Genomic DNA, 23,786 nt, shown 5'->3' on the forward strand with positions numbered 1-23,786 from the left:
AAAAGCAAAGATAAAACAAGGCGAAGGAAGAAGAAACGATGGAAGTTGAAGATGCGACGTTCTGGAAGTTCCCAAAGGAGCGACTTTTTAGGGCACAGCCGGACGCCAAGCTTTTTGCTGACTAAGAAGTTTATTTTACCTTTTTTTTTTTTTTTCGAGTTTCGAACGTCGAGAAGACGAAGGCGATGAAGACGAGGAGGGAGAAGAAGAAGAAGAAGAAGGATAAAATATATAGAGAAGACCAGGCAATGGCAAACGAGGCTTTCGACCTGCCACTGGCGAAACGCCAGAAAGTCGTCACGGAAAAGACCAGCTATTCTGGTGCGCCAGAGGGATCGCGCATCTTCACTCCGTTCAGAGTAAGGCCTTTTCATTTTGGTGTATATATATATACAATTGGATAGATGCTGATTCTACGGTCACAGACACTGGGCCTTGTCTCGTCCACGTCCGTCCCTTTCACCTGCATCCCGTTAGGCAAGACGACATTTCAAATAACAACCTCAGTTGGCCACTGTTTACAGACCTATGACTTACGAAGGGGGCTCAGCCTCGTCTTCTTGACCAGACCACAGACACCAGCTCTGATCACGGCGACATATGCCTGGAAGGACCGAGTGTTCGCTGCCTGGGGCGGCCAGTCGTCTGCCCAGCAGCGCGGAGTTTGGGTGTTTAAGCGTGGAAAGAGGGTGGCTGAGCTCGAGATGCCTGCCATTGCCCCCGGTGCTGCCGCTCAGTCGATCGAGCGATTAGTCGTTTTTGGATCCTGGATTGTTGGATGCTGTAGCAACTGTATCCTTGTCTGGAAGTCTACGGATTACTCACACTATACGACCCTTACCCCAGCGGCCACGAAGGAGTTTACGAAACTGCTACCTAGTACCCTGTGCACCATGCCCACATACCTCAACAAGGTCTTTGTTGGACGGTCAAACGGCTGCGTTGACATCTGGAACGTTTCTACGGGGAAATTGGTGTATTCTATCCTCCCTACCGTCCCCGGTGCAGGCGCTGTGAGCGCATTACAGCCTTCCCCGGCTCTATCTCTCCTCGCGATTGCACACGCATCTGGAGCCCTAGTCATTCATAACGTACAGACGGATAAGCCTGTACTTTATCTAAGAAAACCTGGAGCGGCAAATAGCTCGCCGATAACTTCTATTTCCTTTCGTACGGACAGGATTGGGGCGGGGGAGGATGGTCGGAAGGACGGTGTAATGGCCACTGCCAACGCAGACGGTGGTGACATTGTCATGTGGGATTTGAACGACGGTGGTCGTGTGACGGGCGTTGTGAGAAATGCGCATGAACCATCTGGAGAAGACAGGGGTGTGCAGATAAATAAAATCGAGTTCCTAGCGGGACAGCCAGTCATGGTCTCAACAGGCTCGGATAATGCATTACGCACCTGGATATTTGATGAGACCCCATTTTCCCCAACTCCACGGCCACTTCATGTGAGGTCCGGACACTCCGCGCCAATCACAAAAGTCATGTTTGTTCCCTCGGGATCCGATGGGTCTGAAGTTGTAGGCAAGTGGCTCCTGTCTGCTGGCCAGGACCGTAGCCTCTTTGGCCTCAGCCTGCGCAAGGATTCGCAGAATTCAGAGCTCTCCCAGGGGAACGTGAAGAGTAGGTCCAAAAAGATTGGTATATCGAGCACATTGTCCGGCCAACAGGTAATACGATACGAAGAATTGAAAGCCCCGGAAATAACATGCCTAGCTTGTTCACTGAACCGAGATGGTGGTATGGGAACCGCTGTCGGAGGACCAGTCTGGGCTAATGCAAAAGCTTCCAGTGCCGAGAACACGAATATGACTGGCTGGGAGAGTATTGTTACCGGGCATAAGGGTGATAAGTTTGCCCGCACTTGGATTTGGGGCAAGAAGAAAGCCGGTAGATGGGCTCTAGAGACAGGTGACAGCACTGAAGTGAAGGTACATACCAATAATATTCGCCCCCCATGCTATCGAGCTTGCTAATACATCCACAGAGTGTTGCCATCTCGCAATGCGGGACATTTGCCTTTGTCGGCTCTGATGGTGGTTCTCTGGTTATGTATAACTTGCAGTCCGGCCTCCGTCGCCAGTCCTTCCCACCACGGATAACCCCTGCCCAAGTGAAGAAAGCAAGACTCCAGCGACTCGTCGATGCGAAAAGTAACCAGCTCGACACCAAGGCACCTACTAAACATACCAAGGCTATTACAGGTATAGTGGTAGATAGCTTAAATACTACTGTGGTCAGCTGTGGCCTCGATGGGAAAGTGAAGGTATGTATCGTTTTCCCCGAGCATCATCTAAACATTACTTGTATTGACTTGACTAGTTTTGGAACCTACTTACTGGTCAGCTTCTGGACGAACTGGACTGGAATCCAATGTGTGCCATTACTGGCCTCCGCTTCAGCAGCACCAGTGACCTTCTAGCCCTTAGCTGCGATGACCTGTCCATCCGAGTAATCGATATTCAGACCAAAAAACTGGTCCGCGAGCTCTGGGGTTGTGTTGGCCAGGTCAACGACTTCACTATCTCAAATGACGGACGTTGGATTGTCGCTGCCTCTATGGACTCAGTTATTCGTGTCTGGGATTTGCCCACTGGTCATTTGATTGATGCGTTCAAGCTGAAAAATACCTGCGTTGCGCTGACGTTTTCTAGCACTGGCGAGTTCCTTGCTACTGCTCATGCAGATGGAGTAGGGATCAATATCTGGAATAACAAGAGCCTATTTACGCATGTTCCAACAAGGCATTTAGAGGAAGACTCTGTCGCAGTGGTTGCAACTCCAACAGCATCGGGAGAAGGTGGTGTTGTCATGATTGAAGCTGCGTTTGATGACAACGACATCTCAGGTGGTGAAAAGCCGCCTGTCCTTACCCCTGATCAGCTCTCCCATAACATGATGACTTTGAGCATGACGCCAAAGACCAGATGGCAAACTCTTTTGCATCTTGACACAATAAAGGTATGTCATTATACGTACATTTAACATTTTAAACACTTCTAACAATTGTAGCAACGAAATAAACCCAAAGAAGCTCCGAAGAAACCCAAAAAGGCACCTTTTTTCCTCCCGTCTCTCGAGTCTAACTCTACATCCGAATTAACCCGCTTAGACAAGGCTGCTGCAGATCAAGATGAAGATGAGAAGAAGGCTTTACATGCTGAAAGGAGCCGGATCGCGCGTATACAACGCATGAGCGGCTCTGGTGGGCAGTTTTCACAGTTTACAACCTTGCTCCACTCCTCAGGGCAAACAAACGACTTTACTCCATTTATTGAGTACTTGAAACTGCTCTCCCCTGCCAACACGGATCTAGAAATTCGTTCTCTCGATCCAAGGAGCCAGGAGGGCCAGGATAACGAGCTTGCCCTCTTCGTCCGTGCGTTGACGGAACGACTCAGACAGAAACGAGACTTTGAGCTGGTAAACACATGGATGGCCGTCTTTTTACGTGTGCATAATGATGCCGTTGAAGCAGCCGTCGGGTTTCAATCAGATGGAAGTAATGGAAGCATGTTTGTAACGAACGTGGCACTGCAGCAAGCCCTGAGGGAGTGGAAGGTTGAGCAAGAGAGCGAAACCAAACGGCTAGCCGATCTGGTCAGCTATTGTCGTGGCATCGTTGGATTCTTGCGATCGGCACGGTGACCTCATAAACATAGAACTGGTTCTATATTTCCTTTACGCCTTCTCCACCTAATTTAAGTATATCGCGCCTCTGTTATTTCTCTTCGCCTTGAGCCGCGGCATATGTATGACTATGCGGCTACCGCCAAGAGTTTAAATTAAACATCCAGAATTACGTAATTTCCTTCCTTCTGTTTTCTCTTTTTGGAGTTCGCCAGGCTGCATATAAAACCTCCGACATAACACTTGGAATTATTGATAAAACAACAAAAACTTGCGGCTTGTTTCTTACTCTGTAAAAGTTCAGAGTGGCCTTCTCACTCTCTTGACTAGCTGAACCCCGTGGACAGTTCTTCTGTAAATGTGTGATTACTTGTTTCTGTCGTGAACGCCTGGACTTGAATAATCCATTTTATCAGCATTGTGGTCAGGCTCTGCCAGACGCATCGCAATTATGCGGTGGTTTGCATGGCTCATCGTCATCATCGTCCTCGTCCTTCTCGCATACGCCGGTTGGATAGCCTACTCCCAGATTCGCGCCCGAAGAGCCGGCCTTCCTCCACCACCGTTGAAATCATACATACCGTTCACGTCCTCTCCGGCAACATATGGCGACAGCAATTACCCTACTCCTCGAAGCGGCGGGATAGTAGGCTGGTTTAAAGATAAGATTGCGGCCTTGCGCAATAAAAGGACACACCATGGGTCGTACGAAGATCATCTTGAGCCGCGAGCCTATCGAGGAGCTGGCGGGCCGCTCTCTGAACACGATGAGCCGTGGGACACGCGCATGGGTGCTGCCGAAAGAGATGGAGGCTTCGGCCCGCCGGGGTATTATGAGGAGCAGGAACTGGGTCTCGCGTCAAATGCCGGCGGATACGATCGCAGCGCATCCGCTTACGACCGTGGCCTTGCTCCCGGAGTCGGTCAAGATACAAGCCGTGGCAGGAGTCTAAGCCGTGACGCATCACTGCATGCCGATGATCCAGAAAATCCGTTCGGTGACCACGCTGAGGGTAGCAACTTGAGGAGTGTGAGCCCAAGACCAGAACCTCCCGCTGGTGAGAACTCTACACCAGCAAAGAAGGGCGTGTTCCGGGAATCGTTCTGATATGTCGAGCCGTTCTTTATTGTTCTTTTGTTTTTTCATTATCAATGATGCCCATACTCTATGTATCCTGTTCTTCCTCCTTTTTTCCTTCTATTTTCTGTCTTTGGATTCGGTCGTCCATGGGGTGATAAATTATGTTTTATAACGATAGCATCGATTGGAAGAAATGCGACGCCAGAGCTAGGCTGGCCCTGTTACCTTGTGTACAGTATAGTGCCTTGTCCAATAACAACTGTACAAGGACTGACTATATTAATAAACCGGACTACATCTCTCTTGGAAGGACGCAAGGTCTTAACAGCTTGTCAACCTTTTATCAAACGGTGCAGTTAATATCAGAAGCCGAATGAAGACGCGCATATTCTGGGCGGCCTCAATCTGCCACCGTATGAGGCCTCACAGCTGCTATGGGCGGGTGAGCCCATTCGGTGTTACCATACAGGGCCTCTGATGCCAGTGACACAAGTAGTTGCGATACCATGGCTAGCTGATTGGCTTCATAAAGCTCAAGAGATGCTAGTTACTGCTTCGGAAGTCGACGCGCCATTGATAAAAGATAGGCTCTCTTCCGGACCAAGGACCATGGGTTTGATTCTTGCCTCCCTGCGGGCGTTCTCTGCTCTCATGACTTTGGGGGAGCGTTCCTTCTCGCCAGCTCAAAGAAAAACCTCTAGGCTTCCTTGGATCGCGCTCAAACGGAAAGCTAGCAGTATGAAGCCGCCGAATACGGAAATCGGCCCACGAAGAGGGATGATGGGAACAATATCATTTTGTAGAAGTTGCAACATCGCTTCGACAACGTGGTATGTCATGGCTGAGTGGCCACGAATGTTTCCACTGCCCTCTAGCATGGACCCGGCATGCCGTGGGTTTCTAGATATTCATTACAGCTTCTGGAATTTGGATTATTGTCTTTGATCAGAACAGCACTTTGTGTGAGCTGCATAATATCTCTCTGAAGAGTATCCACACTTCCCCCAAATCCAGCATTCACCCCTATGATATCAATTAGACCATTTAAACAAGTTTTTTTGGTGACGAACAACGCATCATGGAGGAAGTACCCCTTCGCAAGGTTGCAATGGCAGTGTTTCTATACTATCATTGATGCGGCGGGAGATGCCAGCTTCCTGTTTAAGATATAAGGAGCAGCCGTGTCTAGAAGTTCTCCTAGGACTCCAGGTAGATCAAGGGACTCACCGTCAATGGAGACTGAACCGGCCTTAATAAGGTGATTGAGTCAGAACAGGAGCTCAAGGTTTTCTGCATACGAGACGTTGGCCCACTTGTTGTATACATCAAATTGGAGATTTTCTATTGCTTAGGTTGTGCTTATCGGTTGCTGAATAGGTGGTACCAAGACATAGATAGGCCTCAACGATCACCTATACAAGTTGTGGGATTGCTTTGACCCTGATGTTCAGCGTATGTATACTGCAAGCTTCTTTATACGAATAGCTTATGTGTTAATTTGGCATCTTATCCAGCGTAACTTTCATCCTAAGTCCCCTAATTTTGTCTGGTATCTGGCAAAAAATACGAGCCTGCACGATTAGAAAGTTCCCCAGGTGAATATGATTGCCGGGGTTTATCTACACCAGGATGAAAAATCTCCTCTCCTCTTGGTGTTCTTTTCTAAAAAGGTGTCGTTATAAAGGTTTGATTTAACATAGCTGGTCAACTGTATAGTGGACCTCTGTACTTACTATATAAATAAAAATCGAGAACTTACGCACCGTTGTGACGCTTAATGAGGTAGCAATCTTGTTCTATTTGATAGAGCTTGGTTTACTCTTAAGAAGCAGAATTTTACAAAAGAAATGGCGTTTTGTCCTTGATAAAGTGATATTTAGTAACCATATACTTCTATAAATGAATGGATTATGAGTTAGACACTGTTTCGTAGATGAACGTATAAATTCCAGGCCAAGGGCTGTCGTCAGCCAGGAAGTAGAAGGCAATTGCTGTATGACGCGCCTTTACATATCATGTGCATACGTGGTGACGCGGTCTATGGGGCGCCCTGTAAAGGCCGTATTGACAGTTTAAGCATCGCCAGTGGCATAGCCGGTAGTTATCTGTCTCTGTCAGTAGCTGCAAGACAGGGGTAGAGCTGAAATTTACCTGTTCAGCATGTAACTGGGCTTTATGGGTTGCTCTATGAGCTTGGAGTCATGCAACTTTTTTTATCCTTTGCGACCGCTCTGAACTCTTTGTGCATCTTAGCGAAGGTATCCTTCCGGGCGGAGGAATCTTTTAGATCGTCTGCCCGAATCTTCTAAGCGCCACCATCCTCAAGAGCGTAACCAAAAACGTTTGGCGCCATCTTTCCAGTACAATTCACTTGAAACTGTGGATCTTCATTCTCTGCGTGTGATAGGGTATTGAACAGCCCTCCGGTCAGAGGATCGCGATAATTCTGGATACAGCAGAATGTCCCTGAGCTACCGACACTCTGTTTGGAGAAGGACGTCTGTTAACGCAGCTTTTGAGTACAGTAACTATTTAGTGCAGAAAAAATAGATAACGATATGCAATTATGTAAAATATATATTCCGGGTAATCAATAGTCTACATAGTAAAGTATAGACGGAGGAAAGAGAATCCAACATCGATGCCCTTGACGCATACACAACGTGTCCACTTAGGAACCAGTTGCGAGGCTGTTTAAATATCTATGTTAGCTGTGCCCTTGTTACATGTAAGTACAGTTTTGACAGCTGGGAGCAACATATTTAGCTCTTGACTCGAAAATATCCCTTACCACCGGTGGTAAGTATACTTTATAGTAATTTCCTTAGGGATACTAAAACATTACCTTTAATAGATATTTAAATATCTCAAGTAACGCTTACCAAGATAAAAAAAGAATAAATATAATACTAGTACTTTGATAGAAGTATAAGTGTGGGAAACGGTGCGCAAATTTTTGACGTATGACTGACATATGCCTGCACAGTCAACACTCTAAATATACGTCGGTACACAGTGGCAGCCAGCATAGCTCTCTGATATTATCAGGTCTAATGCATCAAATGGATTCTTGCCAGAGGAATATCTAGATACCGTTGCCTCTACATGGCGAAAGTATTAGCCATAATTAGCATTGCTTATACGCTCCAGCTTATCCCAGTGGATCAGGCTCACGCAGAAGTTTTTGAATTTCTTGAGGATGAAGCCTCTGGCTTCAAACCAGAATCCATGAAAGACTGAGATTTCCTTGCCTGTCGGTCAGAATATCAAGTATTATGCAGACTACATTCACTCCATATTAGTAGTAAGATTTACAGCTCTATAACACGCCTATAACTCCTTGTATATTAGGTAAACTTCACTTAACCGATGAGCCATCATCGATAGGCTGACGTAAAGGCCTCCGGATTGCAATGGCTTGGCACTATTCTACCACTTTACTGAATTCAGTGTATAGATATATACTATATAGTTGGAAACAGTAAGTTAACTTTCCGCGGCTGCAGCCCGTCCCGCTATGGCTTGGCGAACTTAAGCTAATCTCCACCGACGCATATATATCACGTGACATAATAAGCCTCTCAGTGACAGCGGAGCAGCAAGATGATGTCTCAGAGACCAAATGAGCATAGGAATGTGCGTTATACAGGGCTAAATTAAATGACGATGGTGGCTAAAAGGACCAGAGACTATAGTATGTATGCACATCAGAGTACCAGACGCGGCTGTTCGACTGGCTGGTGCCGAAGCGATATGGGGACGCCGCGCTAGTCTATGTATAGTATCAATATGAGGTTGTGAAACCTTCTAGCCGCTGAGCCCCCATGAGATCACGTGATATATTTTAAACCAGGTGGAGATTTTTCGATGTGTTTCCTTACTACTTAGGAATTGGTATATCCAGGTGGGCCTGAGCAGTTTGGAGCCGCAAGTAAGCGTTGAATCAGTTTTTGAATCAGCGAAACCATGTGCTACCAAGAGCCCCATGAGGACCTTGTACCAGTGTGACGGGGAATCCGGTGCAGCTCCCGGGTTAACTATTGTTCCGATAACGGGGGCGGATGTACTGTGTACTTTCTTCTATTTAGCCTCGGCCTATATTTATATATATAGAACTACCTTACTATCTATTATCTAACTCAGCTATATACTAAAGGATACTGAAGTATCTCCCTTCGGCTGAGCAACCTTTCTCGAGAACAACAGACCTTGCAGCATCCCAAAAGCAAAATACTCTTGGTCTAGAACTGTAAACCCTCTGGCGGCTTTTAGCTTCGCCCGAGAGCTTAACTAGTTAGCCACGGCGATCCCCCGACGGACAACACCTATCGAGAGTTACCGCGCTCCTGGGGCGGGAAGTGCAAAAAGGCCTGCCTCTAGAAAATTGCCGGGGTAATCGTGTGACCCAGAGTAACCACGCTATTTCCATGTGGTAACATTAGTTAGCATCCCCGCAATTAAGTAGTTAAAGGAAATGAATATACTCCGTACTCCGTACAATTTTTTTAAACATGCCCACAATGAACGCATGGGCCACGGGTATTTCCGGTCGCGGTGGGGAAAATAGGAGTCATTATTCTTGCAACCCGGAGTATGTACGAGCACAACTGTTACCCGAAGTTGAAGCTCCGAATGTCGTACGTAACACGTAGTAGACAGTCGACCCGCTCTGCTGCATCGTATTAAGCCAACATTAAACATTGAAAATGATTGGCCATCGGATAAAATGTCGAAATTGTCAAGCGAACATGAGCTTCTGAACTTGGAAGATTGAAAAGCCATCGGGAGAAACTCGGACAAACGGCACGTTACTTCAACGTGCGATATACGAGATAAGTTATTTAAACCCTAAACCCTCCTTAACAAGAAAGTCAAAATACGACACAACTAAGGAATCAACGTAGCTTAATCCACAACTATAAAGAGAGGCGGTTGGGACTGTACTCTGGTGGGTTATGGTGATATAATCTTCTATTACCCATTACTCCTGGACAAATACTTACTGATTACATCTTTCTCTTGGAATGCTATTTGCCCTTGTATAGCACAGAAAGCATGACTGCCTCCAAAGAACATAAATATGATCAGGTACGTAATCTCTTGCACAAGAATTATTGCAAAACTAAATAAATATAGTCGCCTTCGGGTTGCTGACTACCTAACGCTATCAAATGGTATGTGAACTCCATTGTGACGCTATCATATGCATACTTTGACAATAACTCGTTAACTGAAGGACGTGCCCCAGATTTTGGTTAACTAATTATTAGAACTAGCTAAACAGCCAATTAAGTTACTACTCTGTCTATTTTCCCTGTGTCTTTTATTTCAAGGCCTTTTCCACGGCAAGACATGGCTCAACACGTACTCTTAACTGCAGATCTTTTGTAAACCCCTCCTCCCCCCTGTAAAGGCCACTCTACAGGGTCTTTTCGAGCTATCATTACCTGCTATTACGGTATTTCATTTACTTAACTAGCTAGTTATAAAGTTCATGGGAAAATTACTAAAAGAAAATACTGCCCCATTTCTCATGAAGTAACTTGCCAAAATCTTCCCTCAATAATTGCAACATTACTGACCATTTGCGTAAGGTGTTTGCACATAAATCTCATTAACTACGAAGATGGATACTTCGCCAGAACAAAATGCAAAGCGCGAAGCAACCGAGGACGAAATTGTGAACCTTCAGCACGTGGTTGACTCAGTCCCAGCCGTTGTTTGGGTGGCACTGGTAGCCGCAGCAGCTGAAAGATTCACATTCTATGCTGCAACAACTCCGTGGCGTAAGTAGTTATCAAGCAGGTTATCCGGGTCTAAGATCAATCGAATACTAACCTTCTGTAGAGAACTACATACAAAATGATCGCGACAGTATTGCAGTCCCAGGTGCTCTAGGACTGGGCCAAGCCACCGCTACAAATATCTCGAACGCCTTCTTTTTCTTCTCGTTTTTGTCCCCTCTACCGTTTGCCATTCTCTCAGATGCATGGCTGGGCCGTTACAAGACATTATGCCTGAGTTTTTCGTGAGATTCCTTTATATCTCATGTGCTGACCAACGCTGACTGGATATAGGCTCAATATTTGTGGGTGTTTAGCGCTTTTTGTTACCTCTCTTCCGTATGCGATTAAAGATTCTATCAAAATTGCTGGATTGGCAATTTCCATGGTTTTTCTTGGGCTCGGGACAGGCGGGGTCAGAGCCACTGTCTCTCCATTTATAGGTGCTTAATTCAAATCGACCTCCGAGTTAAAGGTCAATGGAACTAACTCTCGCGTTTGATAGGTGATCAATATACAGTTTTGACTCCACAGTTGATAGTCACGAAAAGTGGTAAAAAACTCGTCACAGATCGAACCTTAACCCTTCAATATATATATAACGTCCTCTACTGGTAAGGGATATACCCAAGTTGCAGAAGTGTATATCCAACTAATAGCTACGATTACAAGGTTTACCAATATTGCTAGCCTGTCACTGATTGCTTCTACCTATTTGGAGAAAGAAGTTGGCTTCTGGGCCGCCTACCTGCTTCCATTATGTGCAGTCTGGATGCTGATTCCCTTGATGCTATTTTGGCAGAAAAAATTTGGTATGGTGTCAGAATCCATGCTCTACCCAAACACCATGCCGATAACTGTCAAAAAGTCAAGCTCTCGCCTCAGGGGAATGCTCTACCACAAGCGGCAAAGGTAATTGCGTGTGCAATACGAGGGCGGTTTCGATTAGATGCTGCAAAACCGGCATTTCAAGCGTCAACTTATGGAAGGGAGGTTGAATGGAACGACCAATTTGTCTCTGAGATGAAAAAGGGCCTCATCGCCTGCAAAGTCATGTGAGTCACGTTGCGACTTATACACTGTTCACTAACTAGTTCCTTACCTATCTACTGACAATTTTTGTCAGGGCCTGCTTTGTACCATTCTACTTGTGTACAAGTCAACTCACAAACAACCTGATTTCCCAGGCAGGGCAAACAAGGCTGGGCGGAATTCCAAATGACACAATTCAGGCGCTCAATTCCATCGCCTGTGTTCTTCTAGGTCCGATTATACAAAAAATTCTTTACCCGACACTCCAACGGCATGGAATTTCATTTAGACCGATTGCACGCATGACCTCGGCGTTTGTTATAATGAGTGCTGCGATGGCTTTTACCGCTGGATTACAAAAATTGATATATATGCGAGGGCCATGCTATGATCGACCGCTTTCTTGTCCAGACTCGAATAACGGCAGCATACCCAATGACATCAGCGTTTGGGCGCAGACACCCGTATACTTTTTGCTAGCAGGCGGGGAAATTCTGGGATTCGCAACGTTATCTGAGTATAGTTACTCCAAATCACCGCAGGATATGCGCAGTCTAGTACAAGCGTTGCGACAGGTAACCGCAGGAATTGGATCTGCCTTGGGAATAGCTACCTCGCCACTTGCCGTAAACCCAAGAATATTGTACCTATATACGGGTTTAGCGGCGGTGATGATAATTACCGCCCCCATATTCTGGTTGGTGTTCCGGGGCTATGACAAAATCGACGAAGAGCTCAACTGTATCGAACTAGTCCAACCTGCTAACAATGATCATACGGCGGACTCTACACCTGATGTCCGTCCGTGACAGAAGACTGCTTTGGCAAGTTTATGCACATGGATATGAGTTTAACTCTACTGTGAGCTTTAGTCAGAAATACCTAGGTAGTTATTAAAGGTGGAGTGGGGGGTCCTTTGTCACACGACACAGTTTTATCCATGGATTTATTTACTTGCCGCTTCGAAATGCAGGTCAAAGGCTTAGTGATATGATTCCATGTAATTGACCTGCCAGCACACTGTCGTTGATTTGTACTCTTGAAGCCGGACGTTCGATTCCCTGTGAGTAGCTAGCCATTTGAATCCCCGCTGACCCAGCAAGGATAAATGGCTGAACATCCAATTGTACTTGGGCCGTTCCGAAAATAATGCTGGGAAACGCCGGATACTCAATATGGGAACTGGAATGAATGGAGGTTGAACCAGCAACAGCCGTTTTGACCGTAAGCTCTGCTGGGATTGTCAGAATTTTCAAACCCTGGTTTATGGCAGTTATACTTGCAATTGATTTTGGCTGGGATGAACTAGATCACATTGTTACCTATTTTCTTTCAATACAACTTTAGTTATATCAAATTACGATTCCCCGGCCCGCTCCGTCCTCCCCGCAACCCATGCTGAGAGGGATGGCTAGTTAGTCCCGAAGGCATGCCCAGAATAAGTAAACTGGCGCACGAGCATCCCGGAGTAAAACGATCTGCCTTGATCTTGCATTACATAAGTTTAGTTAACTAACTAGCTGGTTATAACGATACCATGATCGCTCGCTTCGCTGGGGTAACCTAGCGAACTACTTGGCCCAACTTTAAGAACGGAAAATTATTGGTCATACACTCGAAGCTAAGCAGCTGACAGATGAAAGTATACATGAAACCTAAGCCGTGGTGGAGCAGCAACTAACTAGTTAACTAGTTAATGCTTCAACATAAAAACGGACGATGCAAATGACCAAGAATGTTCCCCTGGTTGGTCACCATTCGATCATTCAAGATGACAACTTCTAAAGCGTTGCTGCACCCATGTATTGGGCCCCATTTTATGCTCGTGTGACACTTGAGCTGTGACTAGTTAACTCGCATCCCCCTGCGCGTGTTATGGCCAATCGTTCTCAGAGTTTAGTTATACGAGAGTTACGAAAAGTCAACCAGCTGGTCGGGTCGTTTAAGGTTGGGCAGGCGATCCAGGGCTTACTATGTACGAGTCATGTAACAAGTTACATTATTTATTAGGGTAAAAATGGTTTTTACTCGGGGTTCCTCATGGGTTAGGTATTGGCCAACACATACATGCATATATATGCATCTCCTTATGTACAGATACAATGATCTCCGCACTTCCCCGTGAGCAGTAGCGGCAGGCTTCCCGTTCAATGACCCTATAACTCTATGCATAAGTTTTATTAGGTGATGACTTGGCGAAAGTGACGAATACATTTGACAAGGGAGCCGTGGCGGTACCCTCTTTCAGTATCTCGCTACTCTATCCACGCCGGAAAGGCGTGGTCGCAGAGCACGACATGTATCCCGATACCCATGTATCGCGATACCTAATGGCCGTAGTCTTTATTAGGGTTACGCTCGGGTCTTGAGACTGTTTGGCCCTTGGTAAGGTTGAATATGGAGTCTATATATTGCAACTTCTCGCGCTCCAGAAATACAATTTCTTCCTATCCACAATTAGATTGCCTTCCTTTTTAAACTTAACATCCTCAGTTAAAATTCATCTGCAATCGCCAACAATGAAGCCGGAAAATACGGGTGAGAATAGCAATGGGGGTAAAGACTTTGCATCTGAATCTTACTTAGTCAGCATCCCAAGCAGGAAAGGTAGGCTCACGTTGATGCTCTAGTGAGTCGTTCTAGTTAAACTGATTTAGACGGCGTACGTAGCTCTGGCAAAGGTTTCGTGCCGTTGGGGGCTCTCTAAAACAAGCGCGGGCGTGGATGCACAGCGATATTTCCACTCTCTTGACCTTCTTATGCTGATAGAAATTATTCAATGTGAGAACAACACGAACGAAAGCCATGTTCCGCATGCTACCGGCACCGCCCTCGAGAATCTCGTCCACGCATGCTACAAGATGCAAGAGGCATCAAACACCAATCAAACGGAAATGGTGGTAAAGGTGATACTTGTTCCTCACAATGGATACCTGTGTAGGAGTGATATTCTTGAATTGAGAATGCGAAATTCTACATTTGTTGGCTCCGTCGTTCGGTTCCCAACTCCCTCCGACGGCCATTTTCCATCTATCGCAGCGGCCCATCGCGACAAAAGCGATCTCCTTACTCTATTGTCTTCGGCTCCTGGGGCATTGCTTGCGAAACAGCAGTCTCTAACATCGCGTTACGAGACATTAGATGTGCTAGAAGAAGAGTTGAGAGTTCGGTTGTCTTTCGATTGGGTGCTTACGACTAAACCAATTATACGCAAAGTAGCCTTGATAGGAGGGCGTCCCATGTTTGACCTACAGAGGGGTTCATTCGGCCACCAAGGCACATTCGAAGCGGCCCTAGCTCTGGGTATATCCGTAGATGTCGTCGATCGACCGGGCCATTGGCTCGAGGGGGAAGCACACTCTCACCTGAGAAACAGCTTCGTGGCTGTTGATATGACCAACGATGCGGAGCTTCCGTCGAGAATTGCTAAAGTACTCAAAGGAAGGGGGATCCATGCCATCGTTACGTTCTCTGATGAGGTCGTGATCGCAACGGCGAAAGCAGCGGAGATGCTAGGTCTTCCAACCGAGCCCGCACAAGCAATTCTGCGTGCCCACAACAAATACGAGACCCGCAAATTGCTTGACTCCAATAATAGTCAGTCACAGACACTGAGGCTGGATAGCGCAGCGCAACTGGACGACTCTTCTGTGGCCATGCAGCTCGCAAATATGCAATACCCGTTAGTCGTTAAGCCGTGTCGGGACGGTGCATCCCGTGGTGTTAAGAAAGTCAACAATTATGCTAGTATGCGCCAGGTTGTACAGGAACTAGAAGAAAGCGGCTTTTCGAAGTATGGGATTCTTCTCGAGACGTATATTGGTGGCCCAGAGGTAGATGCCAACTTTGTTCTTTTAGACGGGGAGGTCCTCTTCTGCGAGATATCCGACGAATTACCATGCCAGGCAGATGCAATGGACGCGGCATATTCGGATAATTTCGCAGAAACCATCATGTTACTACCAAGCAGATTGGATCCAAAAGAAACACGGCTTATCCAGTCATCTCTTCATCAGAGCCTTCTCAAGCTAGGGTTCCGCTCTGGTGTCTTCCATGTTGAAGCCCGGGTGCAAAATTCTTCGATGTGCTATAAAGAAACGGACGGCATCCTAGACCTTACTAACACTGCTGGTTCAATCAAAACGGAAAGTAAGGCAGTAGATGTGTTTCTGCTTGAGGTCAATGTTCGGCCGCCCGGCCTGCACTGTGTGTTTGCTACTACCTATACGTATGGTGTGGACTTCTACGGACTTCAGCTTCTTCGGGCACTCGAGGATCGCGAACGTTTTATAGCTCTGTCGAAACCTTTCTCCTGCCACGCTCAGTACTGGTGCGCCATTGTTATGATTCCTATCCACCGCGAAAATATTATAGTACCCGACGACCTTTGCGACAGAGTAATTGAACAACTCCCAGAAATTACTCCGTATGTATCTCGGGCGGAGCGTATTACTTGGGCAAAGGTCGTATCCCCAGTAGGGGGGACCGGGTTTATAGGTTACTTCCTGCTGTACTCGAGGACCAGCAGAAGGCATTTATTGGAAATGGGCGATCGTGTTAGAGAGGTTTCTCAAAAGATTTTGGACAGTTGAACATTGACCACTTGGGAATGACGGGTAAGATGAAGACTGCCAGCTCGAGAAAAAGAGGAGAGAGAGAATGATAATGCCATCACATCCCATGAGAGAGGTACTGCACACTTTCTAGGCTAGGAGAGAAATTAATTTTCATACCAAAGTATCTTCAATGAATTGAAACAGTTCACCGTTGCTTAGTCACCACTAACGCAGCCGCCGTGCCAACAAGACGACGCATGAACTGGTGTTTCGGTTCTCGTAGACAACAGGATCTCATGGGCGTGAGGTCTGACTGAGGGTGTAGGTATTCACGGCAAGTAGCGAGCAGGTATTTGGTAAGGTGGACCAAGTAGTACCTCGAGAGCCTCAAGTCCTTACTTTGCTGGCACAGTGTATGGATAAGTAATCATTTTGTGCATTGAGTCGATGCTGGAATCTCAGGACACGATAGACCATAGAGGACAGAAGGATGAAGTTGGGATGTCGTTGGTTCTGAGTAGCCCAAGACGCCGATAACGTAAACTTATTAGGTAAGCATCTTGAAATCTCGGAGGCTGTTGGGACGCTGTTTGATTATGTCATCCACTCTGGCGCGCACATAGTAAGACCTTTTAGTCTCTTGCTAGTTAAGGTAGTTAACTGTCAAACAGTGCCTCCTTATAGGAAATCGAGCAAGAATGAATCCCCCCCAAAAAAAAGAGGCTGGCTACATAATTTGATACCATAACAGCTCGATCCTTTCATTTTCAGACATGAGCATCCTTAGAGATGGGCATTCCGCGTCTGAAAGGACACCTTTTACGGTATGAAGAAGCTGTCTGGCTCGGGCAATCCGCTGCCCCCCAAACCCAGGGAAATACTCGAAATGTCACCTCCGTAGTAATCGATGGCCCTGCTCTGGTGTATCATGTCTATTATTGCATAATGGCGACTATGGAACAACATCTTAATCCGTTTTCCGCTCAGCCTTCTAGCAACGAAGTAAGCGTTGGGGTGATGAAGATGTTGCTGCATCTTCGTAGCATTGGTGTCAATGTGTATGTTACACATCTTCTAGTCATTCGCTACGTTATTATAACTAACATCTGCTGTCTGACATACGTGCAGAGAGAAAATCTATTTTGACGGGGCACTTCCTGCATTTAAGCGTAAAACACGCATAGAGAGGATGGGGAAACTCGCATCCAAGCTTCAGCAGGCCTGCCTTGCAAAGGAACACGGATTTAAAGGCGGCACTGTTCGACGGGGCCAGGCGAGGCTCGATACCGAAATATTCTTCAGTCGACGCTTAATGAACCCCAAGTTTTATACCTTGCCTGACAACCCACTTATGGTTGCCACAGTTGCAGAGGATCTAAAGTATCGGTGGGACTGGGAGTCAATAAAGCCGTATTATAGCTCTGACAGCCTAGGGGAAAATTCAGGTCCCGTGGGATTTCTGTGGGCAAATATAACAGAGGTTGTTCTTGGGGAGGCGGATGTCTTCTGTGCTGAGATCGCAAGGGAACGAGGCTCTGCAGTGCTTACTGGAGATTCAGATCTCGTCGTGCACGATTTAGGCCCCAACGGGTCGGTTGTATTCCTCGACTCAATAGAGAAGTACGATATCGTAGATACCAATGATGGGCTACCGTCCTTTGGCGTGCGAGCCACAGAGACGCGTCCTGCCAATATTGCCCACCATTTAGGCGTAAAAAGCCTACTAAGAGTTGGATACGAACTGAAACAAAATCCGTACCTGAAGTGGTCAAAGGTGGCAGAGTTGTGTAAGGCTGCTGATGAGAAACAGGAAATGACTTCTTCCTATGACGAGTTTTTAAACGAGTATAACGCTCGTCCCTATTGGATGCCTGAAAGTGATGGAAACGGCTTCCCTCTCCTTGATTCAAAGGTTTCGGAGCTGGTAGCTCAATATCACCTCCCAAGTTTCAACGCAGACGGCGACGAGCTGTACTATTACCTGCCGGTCATGGTAGAAAAACATGGTCGGAGGTGTGCTTGGGCTGAAGGGGGTGACATCAGAGCCATCGCGTACTCTATCTACAACCTGTCATTCTCAAAAGGGGAGAGAAGGGCTACAGTTCTGGAGTATGCACGAAGAGGACAAAGGATAGTTCCGACTCCCGTTTCCCTGCTGAGCGAAGAAGCCATTGCATCGCCTGTGGAAGAGTTGCTTGTGCAACTACAATCAGCTCAGTTCCCAGTTAGAGGCGCAAACGTATACTACTGGGTACTTTTTGCCTTGATTCGCATTTATGCAGGTCTAGAGCACTCCCAACTCCCTAAACCCCGTGCAATGGCCAATTTCTTCAAAGTTGGCCACGCAGGAGAGATGTTACAATGGGATGACATACATTTGCGGGCTCAAATACTGTGTATCCTCTACTCTCTACGGATGCTAAAACAGCTCCTGCAAGTTTCGTTGCTCAAAGGCGGCCCTGAAGTCCAGCGCCTAGGGAAGCCACTTCTCGAAATGCTATCTAGCCTACCCACATTGAGCACATTATCTGATGCGGGGATTAATTCAAGCAACGCCAAAGAGGAGGATGAGAAGCATTTAGCTCACGTTATCAACACTATCTTTGAACGATTGGGCAATGGTAAACAGGTCCTTATTCCAGAAACAGAACAGGGCGACCAGCCGACACCGGAGGAGATGGGGAATCCGATACACATAATGAACAGTATGCAACCCCATGCTCCAAACAATAAGAAGAGAAAGCGGGCGAAGAGGTCAACAATCCCTCCATCTACAGCCCATCGACGACCAGAACACAACAAAAATATCTATGAGATTCTGCAAAGTGCCTGCGATGCTCAGCCGTAGGTCGTTTTCAGTTTCTTTCTTTTCTTCTTTTTTCTTATTTAAAGTGCTCTGAATAGACACTTTACAAGTTTTAAGAGTGAAGGGGTATTTCAGCGGGATCTACTTTACACATACGCGCGAGGGCTTTTCTCACAAGCGGAAAAACTATCGCTTTCATGAACATAAAGTGATCTCATACACAAGAGGGCTCTTATATAAGTAGTGAAATTCTTACTTTGTCATAAGTGCCAGCAACAAACTATTGCTTATCGTACCAAGCTGAACGGGGGATACAACGTGCGATCGGACCAAGGATATTATATAAATAATTCAAAAAAAGTTGAGCTATCAGCAAAGAAAAATATCGTTAATAAAGGGTATTCATAGTAAGTTTTAACCTCCAGAGAAACTGAATTATATATAATCTTCTGGATTCTCACTAGCATAGGCATGGCAATGGGGTATATATAATTGGTCTCGAAGCCTGGTAAATAAAGTGGCAGAGACGTTACGGGTAGACTCAGCGCCCAGGTTGAATATAAACTCGGGGGTTATGGGGGTCAGGTGGCATGTCCAGGTTAAGCAAGCCCTGAAGCTGGCGGGCTAGAGCTTCGTCCTCTTCTTCCTGCTGATGCCTCCTATCGATTTCTTCCCGGTATAGAATTGGTCGTCGAAATTCTCCAGGGATATCGGGGCCCCCTAGCGAGTCATTATAGTTAAACCACGGGCAGTCACACGTTTTCCACTTTGAACCACAGACAATGCAGAATTGCGCGGTGCATCGGCAGGTTATATGGTTGCAGCCCTCTTTTAGCTCTACCATGGCAGAGCAACTGAAACAGCGCTGCCACCCTTCTTGCGCAGCGACCTCTGCGAATTTGATAGAGCCCTCGTCCAGGGGGCAGTCCCCGCTCCTGTGCCATTTCCTATTGCATACGCAACAGACCTTCACCTTGCAGCGGCCGCATATCCCGTATTTACGGCCAGGAATACCGCTAGAGCTGGTATCTGTGAATATGTTTGAAGGGGGAATCCATCTCCCACAGCCCCTAGAAGGACAGTATACTCGGTTCTTAGTGGTGTATTCTCTGTACTTTCTATTCCACTTCAACTTGAACTTGTAGTCGAACAGCTTTTCGACGTGCTTTAGGGGTATGTGGTCTGATGTGCAGCACCGTGGTGGCATATGCTGCGGGTCTGTAATAGAGAGGGTGAATATCCGCCTCAGGCAGCCGTGACATAGCCTGTGTGAACATGCGAGTTTGGCTGATTTATTAATAGGAATATCATCAGACAAGCATGTCAAGCATGTAATTCTTCCAAACAATTAGTAACCATGTAATGTGCATGGCCAGTTTATTTAAAAAAAAAAGGCAAAGAGCACAAGTACCGTCTCTCCGACATGGATGCTGCTGGTCTGAACATCTTCAGTAATAGCGCCTGCGGACTGCTTCGTTTGGCATCGCTCATAGGCGTTCTTTTGGCAGCAGACCCTTCAGTAGATACCTTCAAAGAGTCAGAAGTGCGTGTTCTCTTCTCTTCAACAGCCTGACGATGGGTCTGAGACGAGTTATATGGGCTAGAGGCAGGATGTTAGAACAGCCAAACAGCATAAATGAGCCATGTCTATAGGTAGTGTTAAGGCGGAGGGATGCTTACTGCGACACAACCGTATCGTCCTCTGCTGAGCCTTTACCAGTATATTTTATTTGACTGTGAGCATCTGGGTCAGATCTGGTTGCTCCAGCGTCGGTATCATCTTGACGGCGATGTGACTTATGAGTCCTCAGAGATGACCTGTAGACTCGCTTCTCTTTCTTTGGCAACCTCTCTCGCTCTGCCTCTTCGTCTATCCCTGGCGTTTCATTCGAGTCGGCCTGTAGGCGACGGGAGTGATGATGATGACGATGATGATGGCGATGAGCCGAAGTGTTTCTTCGTTGCATCTTCCCCTATATAACTACTCGGGCCTTGAGCCTTGGAGGTTATAACCAACTTGAATAGTCGATAAACACTGTTTACACGCAGTGAATATCACAAGATATCGATAGTATGGTAATATAAGCACCAGATGTCTGTGGCAGCATGGAGTCGTAGGACTTTGGTCACTGTTTAGATGTTTCCCCTTGTTGATCCATCCTATTGGCAGGGTTGGCTGGCTATTTTCTATTCGCCAAGTTACTTACTACTTACTATCCACCTTGGAAGCGACATCTGAAAAGACATCGGGGATAGCAAACAAGGTCCTTAGAATGTTACCAGGTAGCTACCTCTGCCCAGTCATATAATAGGATATCATTACAGGGGTTTTATTTAAGATTTTCCCAAGACGTGATACTAGATATTGCCTCAATAGGTGATACGGAAGATATTATTTTAAGTAAAAAAAAATTCACCGTTCCTTTATAACACCAGGTCGCAATAACTTATCCTCCTTTCCAAAGACAGACACGTCCTTAACGATCCCGATGAACCTGCGATGGTTCTCCCTTGAGCTTCCAAGGCGTGATCGGAACATTCGGAGTAGGTCGTTACTCAGGATTCCATTCGGAGGGATAGCAGCGTGTATTTCAGAAGCGGTAGGGAACGAGGCAGGGGGTGCCCCGGCCGTCGCGTTGGCTCCTGAGACAGAGCCCCGTCGAGATCCTGAGCCAGATGGGGTAGATATGCCTATGACACGATGTTAGCTACGAAGAACAAAACACCAAAAGTACGGTAATGTATGGGGGAGACAGACCACGACTACTTTCAGGGCTGCTGGCTCGACTGCCACTCACAGCTTTTCCGGCAGGGGTAGGGCTTGTAGCACGAGAGCCTATTGGTGTTCCGGTATTTGATTTCCCGGTTGGGACATTAAGCTTCATTCTCTTTGAGATAGCGCTGTCGCTCATCTCTGGTCCAGAGGCCACAGCTTTTTCAACATCACTAGTCGAGCCAGCCTTCCCCGGGCCGTTGCGCACGCGTTTCTTCGCTCCAACTGCTGCTTGGTTGGCATTAGAGGTGTCGTTTGGGTTGGCTACACCCGAGCTCTTTCGCTGACCCTGGGGGGCAGGAGAGATAGGCCGAGAAGCAGGCTGAGAGGTTGAGAGCTGGGTAGAAAGGTGCTTGTTTTTGGGCTTCTTGCGAGACGTGTCTGTACCACTCGCGTCAGATAAATTTGGTGATCCTGGCCGTTTCCGGGCGGCAGCCTGTGCTCTCTTCAGCGGGTCGGTGTGTTTGGGTCGGCCTGACGGAGTATTGGTGCCCTTGGTTGACGTCCCAGAGAGTTTATCAGACTGATTTTCCTTCCGCTTTGGATCTTCTTCTAGCTTCTTCTGCTCCTCCCTCTGGCGCTCCATTTCAGATTCATCCGTACTCTAAAAATACTGTTAGTCAAACTAGCTGAAAAGCTTATATACAAGGGAAAACGATGTAAAAAATATTACCTCGTCATCTGAATAAGGGTTTGCATCAGACCCGCTACTGTAGTCGAAGTTCTTTTCTCGTCGCTGCAATGCCTTTCGGACCTGCTTGCCGAAGCTTTTGAGATCCTCCTTGTGTTTCTTTTCTTGGTGTTCCTCTTCGTCGTAGTCCTTTTCGTCCTTGAGATCAAAGATGTTTGCCTTTAGTTGGTCTTGCTTGATACGCTTTTCCGCCGTTTTGGCGTCCTCATCCTCGTCAAACAGGCCGACATGCTCCTCGTCATCGGCAAATCTATCTTCATCAAAGTCCATATCATCCCCTTCGAAACGATCAGTGACAGGCGCGTTTCGGGACTGTCCTGTGTAAATTTTCCGCTGTCTAGCGTATTGTTGAAGCTCTCTCTCCTGGGCACGAGCTTGCTCCTTTTCCATGAACCACCTCGGATCTCTAATCTTTTTTGCCATATGCTTCTCCGCTTCTTCGATAGTCAAGACCTTGAACTGATTTTTGGCGGTGAACTTGTACCATTTATCAATAGGGACCATCTTCATCTTCCCACTATTTTCCAAGACAAATGTCGCGTATGTCTCCGACATGGCGGCCTCATATTTCCCAACCCATATGTTCTTATTATCAAAGTCCTCCAGGTGCCAGGGTAGAGCCTCCTCGTACTTAATCTGGGACTTTGCAGCTTCTTCGGGGGTTATGGTTGATTTGAAAACCTGCTGTGTCCGCTGTTTTGGCGCATTCACCTTTTTGGGGCCTGAGTTGACCGAGGGAGCAATTTGCGCCAAATTATCCTCGCGTTCTTTGGCCCTTGCCTCCTTCTTCGCATCCAGCTCCTCACGTTCAGCCTCGGTCAGGCCATGGTTAGGATCACGGAACCCTCTTCGGGGATTTGAATCTTCCTTGTCGTTGACGGCTGGTGTTGTGGTGGTTGCCCTTGGGTCGCGGCGCTGTAGCCGTACAGGACGCGTGAACTGGGATTCATCTCTGGGATCGACACTTTTCTTTGATATCAGCTTTGCGATGTGATGCCTTAGTCCTTCTCGCAGGGCGCGTTTCGTTGTAACCAGTGGGTAGTCAGAAAAGGTCTCTGACAGCAACGGGCCACTGAAGCCGTTGGCAGTAAGGTCATCAGCACTCGGGATGGGTTTTGGCTGTGATGGCGCGCTTGTCTGGGGTTGAGGTCGAGGAGGCTGGAGTGGAAGAGTCGACGTCCCGTTTGCTGCCAAAGGTCGAACCTGGCCCTGTCCATTTCCGTGGCCCTGACTCATTCCAGGAGCTGTAGGTCGTGGGATAGGTCGTTTTTTCGGTCGAACGAGAGGGTCGGCCGGTTTGGGCCGCCGTCTGACCATGAAAGGTCCATTCGGCCCTCCTGGGGGCGTCCGTCCCAAAGGCGGATTCGGTGGAGTTGAGCTCATGTTTCCTGTCATTGGCTTACTGGCTCAGATCGATACACTAGC

General features: G+C 47.0%; 8 protein-coding genes across 8 annotated transcripts; 5 read left to right on the forward strand and 3 right to left on the reverse strand.

The window, feature by feature from the left end:
• Positions 1 to 185: 185 nt before the first annotated feature.
• Positions 186 to 3,657, forward strand: MCYG_02785 (beta transducin; the record flags this gene model as incomplete). The annotated part of the gene is made up of 5 exons (XM_002849805.1): positions 186 to 359; positions 405 to 1,940; positions 1,997 to 2,275; positions 2,356 to 2,970; positions 3,022 to 3,657. 5 exons carry the CDS (start codon positions 186 to 188, stop codon positions 3,655 to 3,657), a joined length of 3,240 nt encoding a protein of 1,079 aa, XP_002849851.1.
• Positions 3,658 to 4,090: 433 nt separating this feature from the next.
• Positions 4,091 to 4,747, forward strand: MCYG_02786 (conserved hypothetical protein; the record flags this gene model as incomplete). The annotated part of the gene is made up of 1 exon (XM_002849806.1): positions 4,091 to 4,747. The coding sequence occupies one exon, from the start codon at positions 4,091 to 4,093 to the stop codon at positions 4,745 to 4,747; it is 657 nt and encodes a 218-aa protein (XP_002849852.1).
• A 3,780-nt stretch (positions 4,748 to 8,527) lies between these two features.
• Positions 8,528 to 9,421, reverse strand: MCYG_02787 (uncharacterized protein; the record flags this gene model as incomplete). Its single annotated transcript, XM_002849807.1, has 4 exons — positions 8,528 to 8,786; positions 8,955 to 9,005; positions 9,060 to 9,139; positions 9,362 to 9,421. 4 exons carry the CDS (start codon positions 9,419 to 9,421, stop codon positions 8,528 to 8,530), a joined length of 450 nt encoding a protein of 149 aa, XP_002849853.1.
• Positions 9,422 to 10,346: 925 nt separating this feature from the next.
• On the forward strand, positions 10,347 to 12,344 carry MCYG_02788 (oligopeptide transporter; the record flags this gene model as incomplete). The annotated part of the gene is made up of 7 exons (XM_002849808.1): positions 10,347 to 10,506; positions 10,568 to 10,748; positions 10,798 to 10,946; positions 11,009 to 11,117; positions 11,176 to 11,315; positions 11,372 to 11,558; positions 11,630 to 12,344. 7 exons carry the CDS (start codon positions 10,347 to 10,349, stop codon positions 12,342 to 12,344), a joined length of 1,641 nt encoding a protein of 546 aa, XP_002849854.1.
• A 1,710-nt stretch (positions 12,345 to 14,054) lies between these two features.
• MCYG_02789 (conserved hypothetical protein) lies at positions 14,055 to 16,096 on the forward strand (the record flags this gene model as incomplete). Its single annotated transcript, XM_002849809.1, has 3 exons — positions 14,055 to 14,142; positions 14,206 to 15,961; positions 16,033 to 16,096. 3 exons carry the CDS (start codon positions 14,055 to 14,057, stop codon positions 16,094 to 16,096), a joined length of 1,908 nt encoding a protein of 635 aa, XP_002849855.1.
• A 940-nt stretch (positions 16,097 to 17,036) lies between these two features.
• MCYG_02790 (conserved hypothetical protein) lies at positions 17,037 to 18,939 on the forward strand (the record flags this gene model as incomplete). The annotated part of the gene is made up of 2 exons (XM_002849810.1): positions 17,037 to 17,149; positions 17,220 to 18,939. 2 exons carry the CDS (start codon positions 17,037 to 17,039, stop codon positions 18,937 to 18,939), a joined length of 1,833 nt encoding a protein of 610 aa, XP_002849856.1.
• Positions 18,940 to 19,438: 499 nt separating this feature from the next.
• MCYG_02791 (IBR domain-containing protein) lies at positions 19,439 to 20,864 on the reverse strand (the record flags this gene model as incomplete). Its single annotated transcript, XM_002849811.1, has 3 exons — positions 19,439 to 20,234; positions 20,309 to 20,497; positions 20,578 to 20,864. The coding sequence occupies 3 exons, from the start codon at positions 20,862 to 20,864 to the stop codon at positions 19,439 to 19,441; spliced, it is 1,272 nt and encodes a 423-aa protein (XP_002849857.1).
• A 624-nt stretch (positions 20,865 to 21,488) lies between these two features.
• On the reverse strand, positions 21,489 to 23,744 carry MCYG_02792 (transcription initiation factor IIF subunit alpha; the record flags this gene model as incomplete). Its single annotated transcript, XM_002849812.1, has 3 exons — positions 21,489 to 21,605; positions 21,696 to 22,274; positions 22,344 to 23,744. The coding sequence occupies 3 exons, from the start codon at positions 23,742 to 23,744 to the stop codon at positions 21,489 to 21,491; spliced, it is 2,097 nt and encodes a 698-aa protein (XP_002849858.1).
• Positions 23,745 to 23,786: the final 42 nt, after the last annotated feature.

Source organism: Microsporum canis, genomic scaffold, assembly GCF_000151145.1.
Source record: "Microsporum canis CBS 113480 supercont1.2 genomic scaffold, whole genome shotgun sequence".
NCBI classification, from domain to species: domain Eukaryota; kingdom Fungi; phylum Ascomycota; class Eurotiomycetes; order Onygenales; family Arthrodermataceae; genus Microsporum; species Microsporum canis.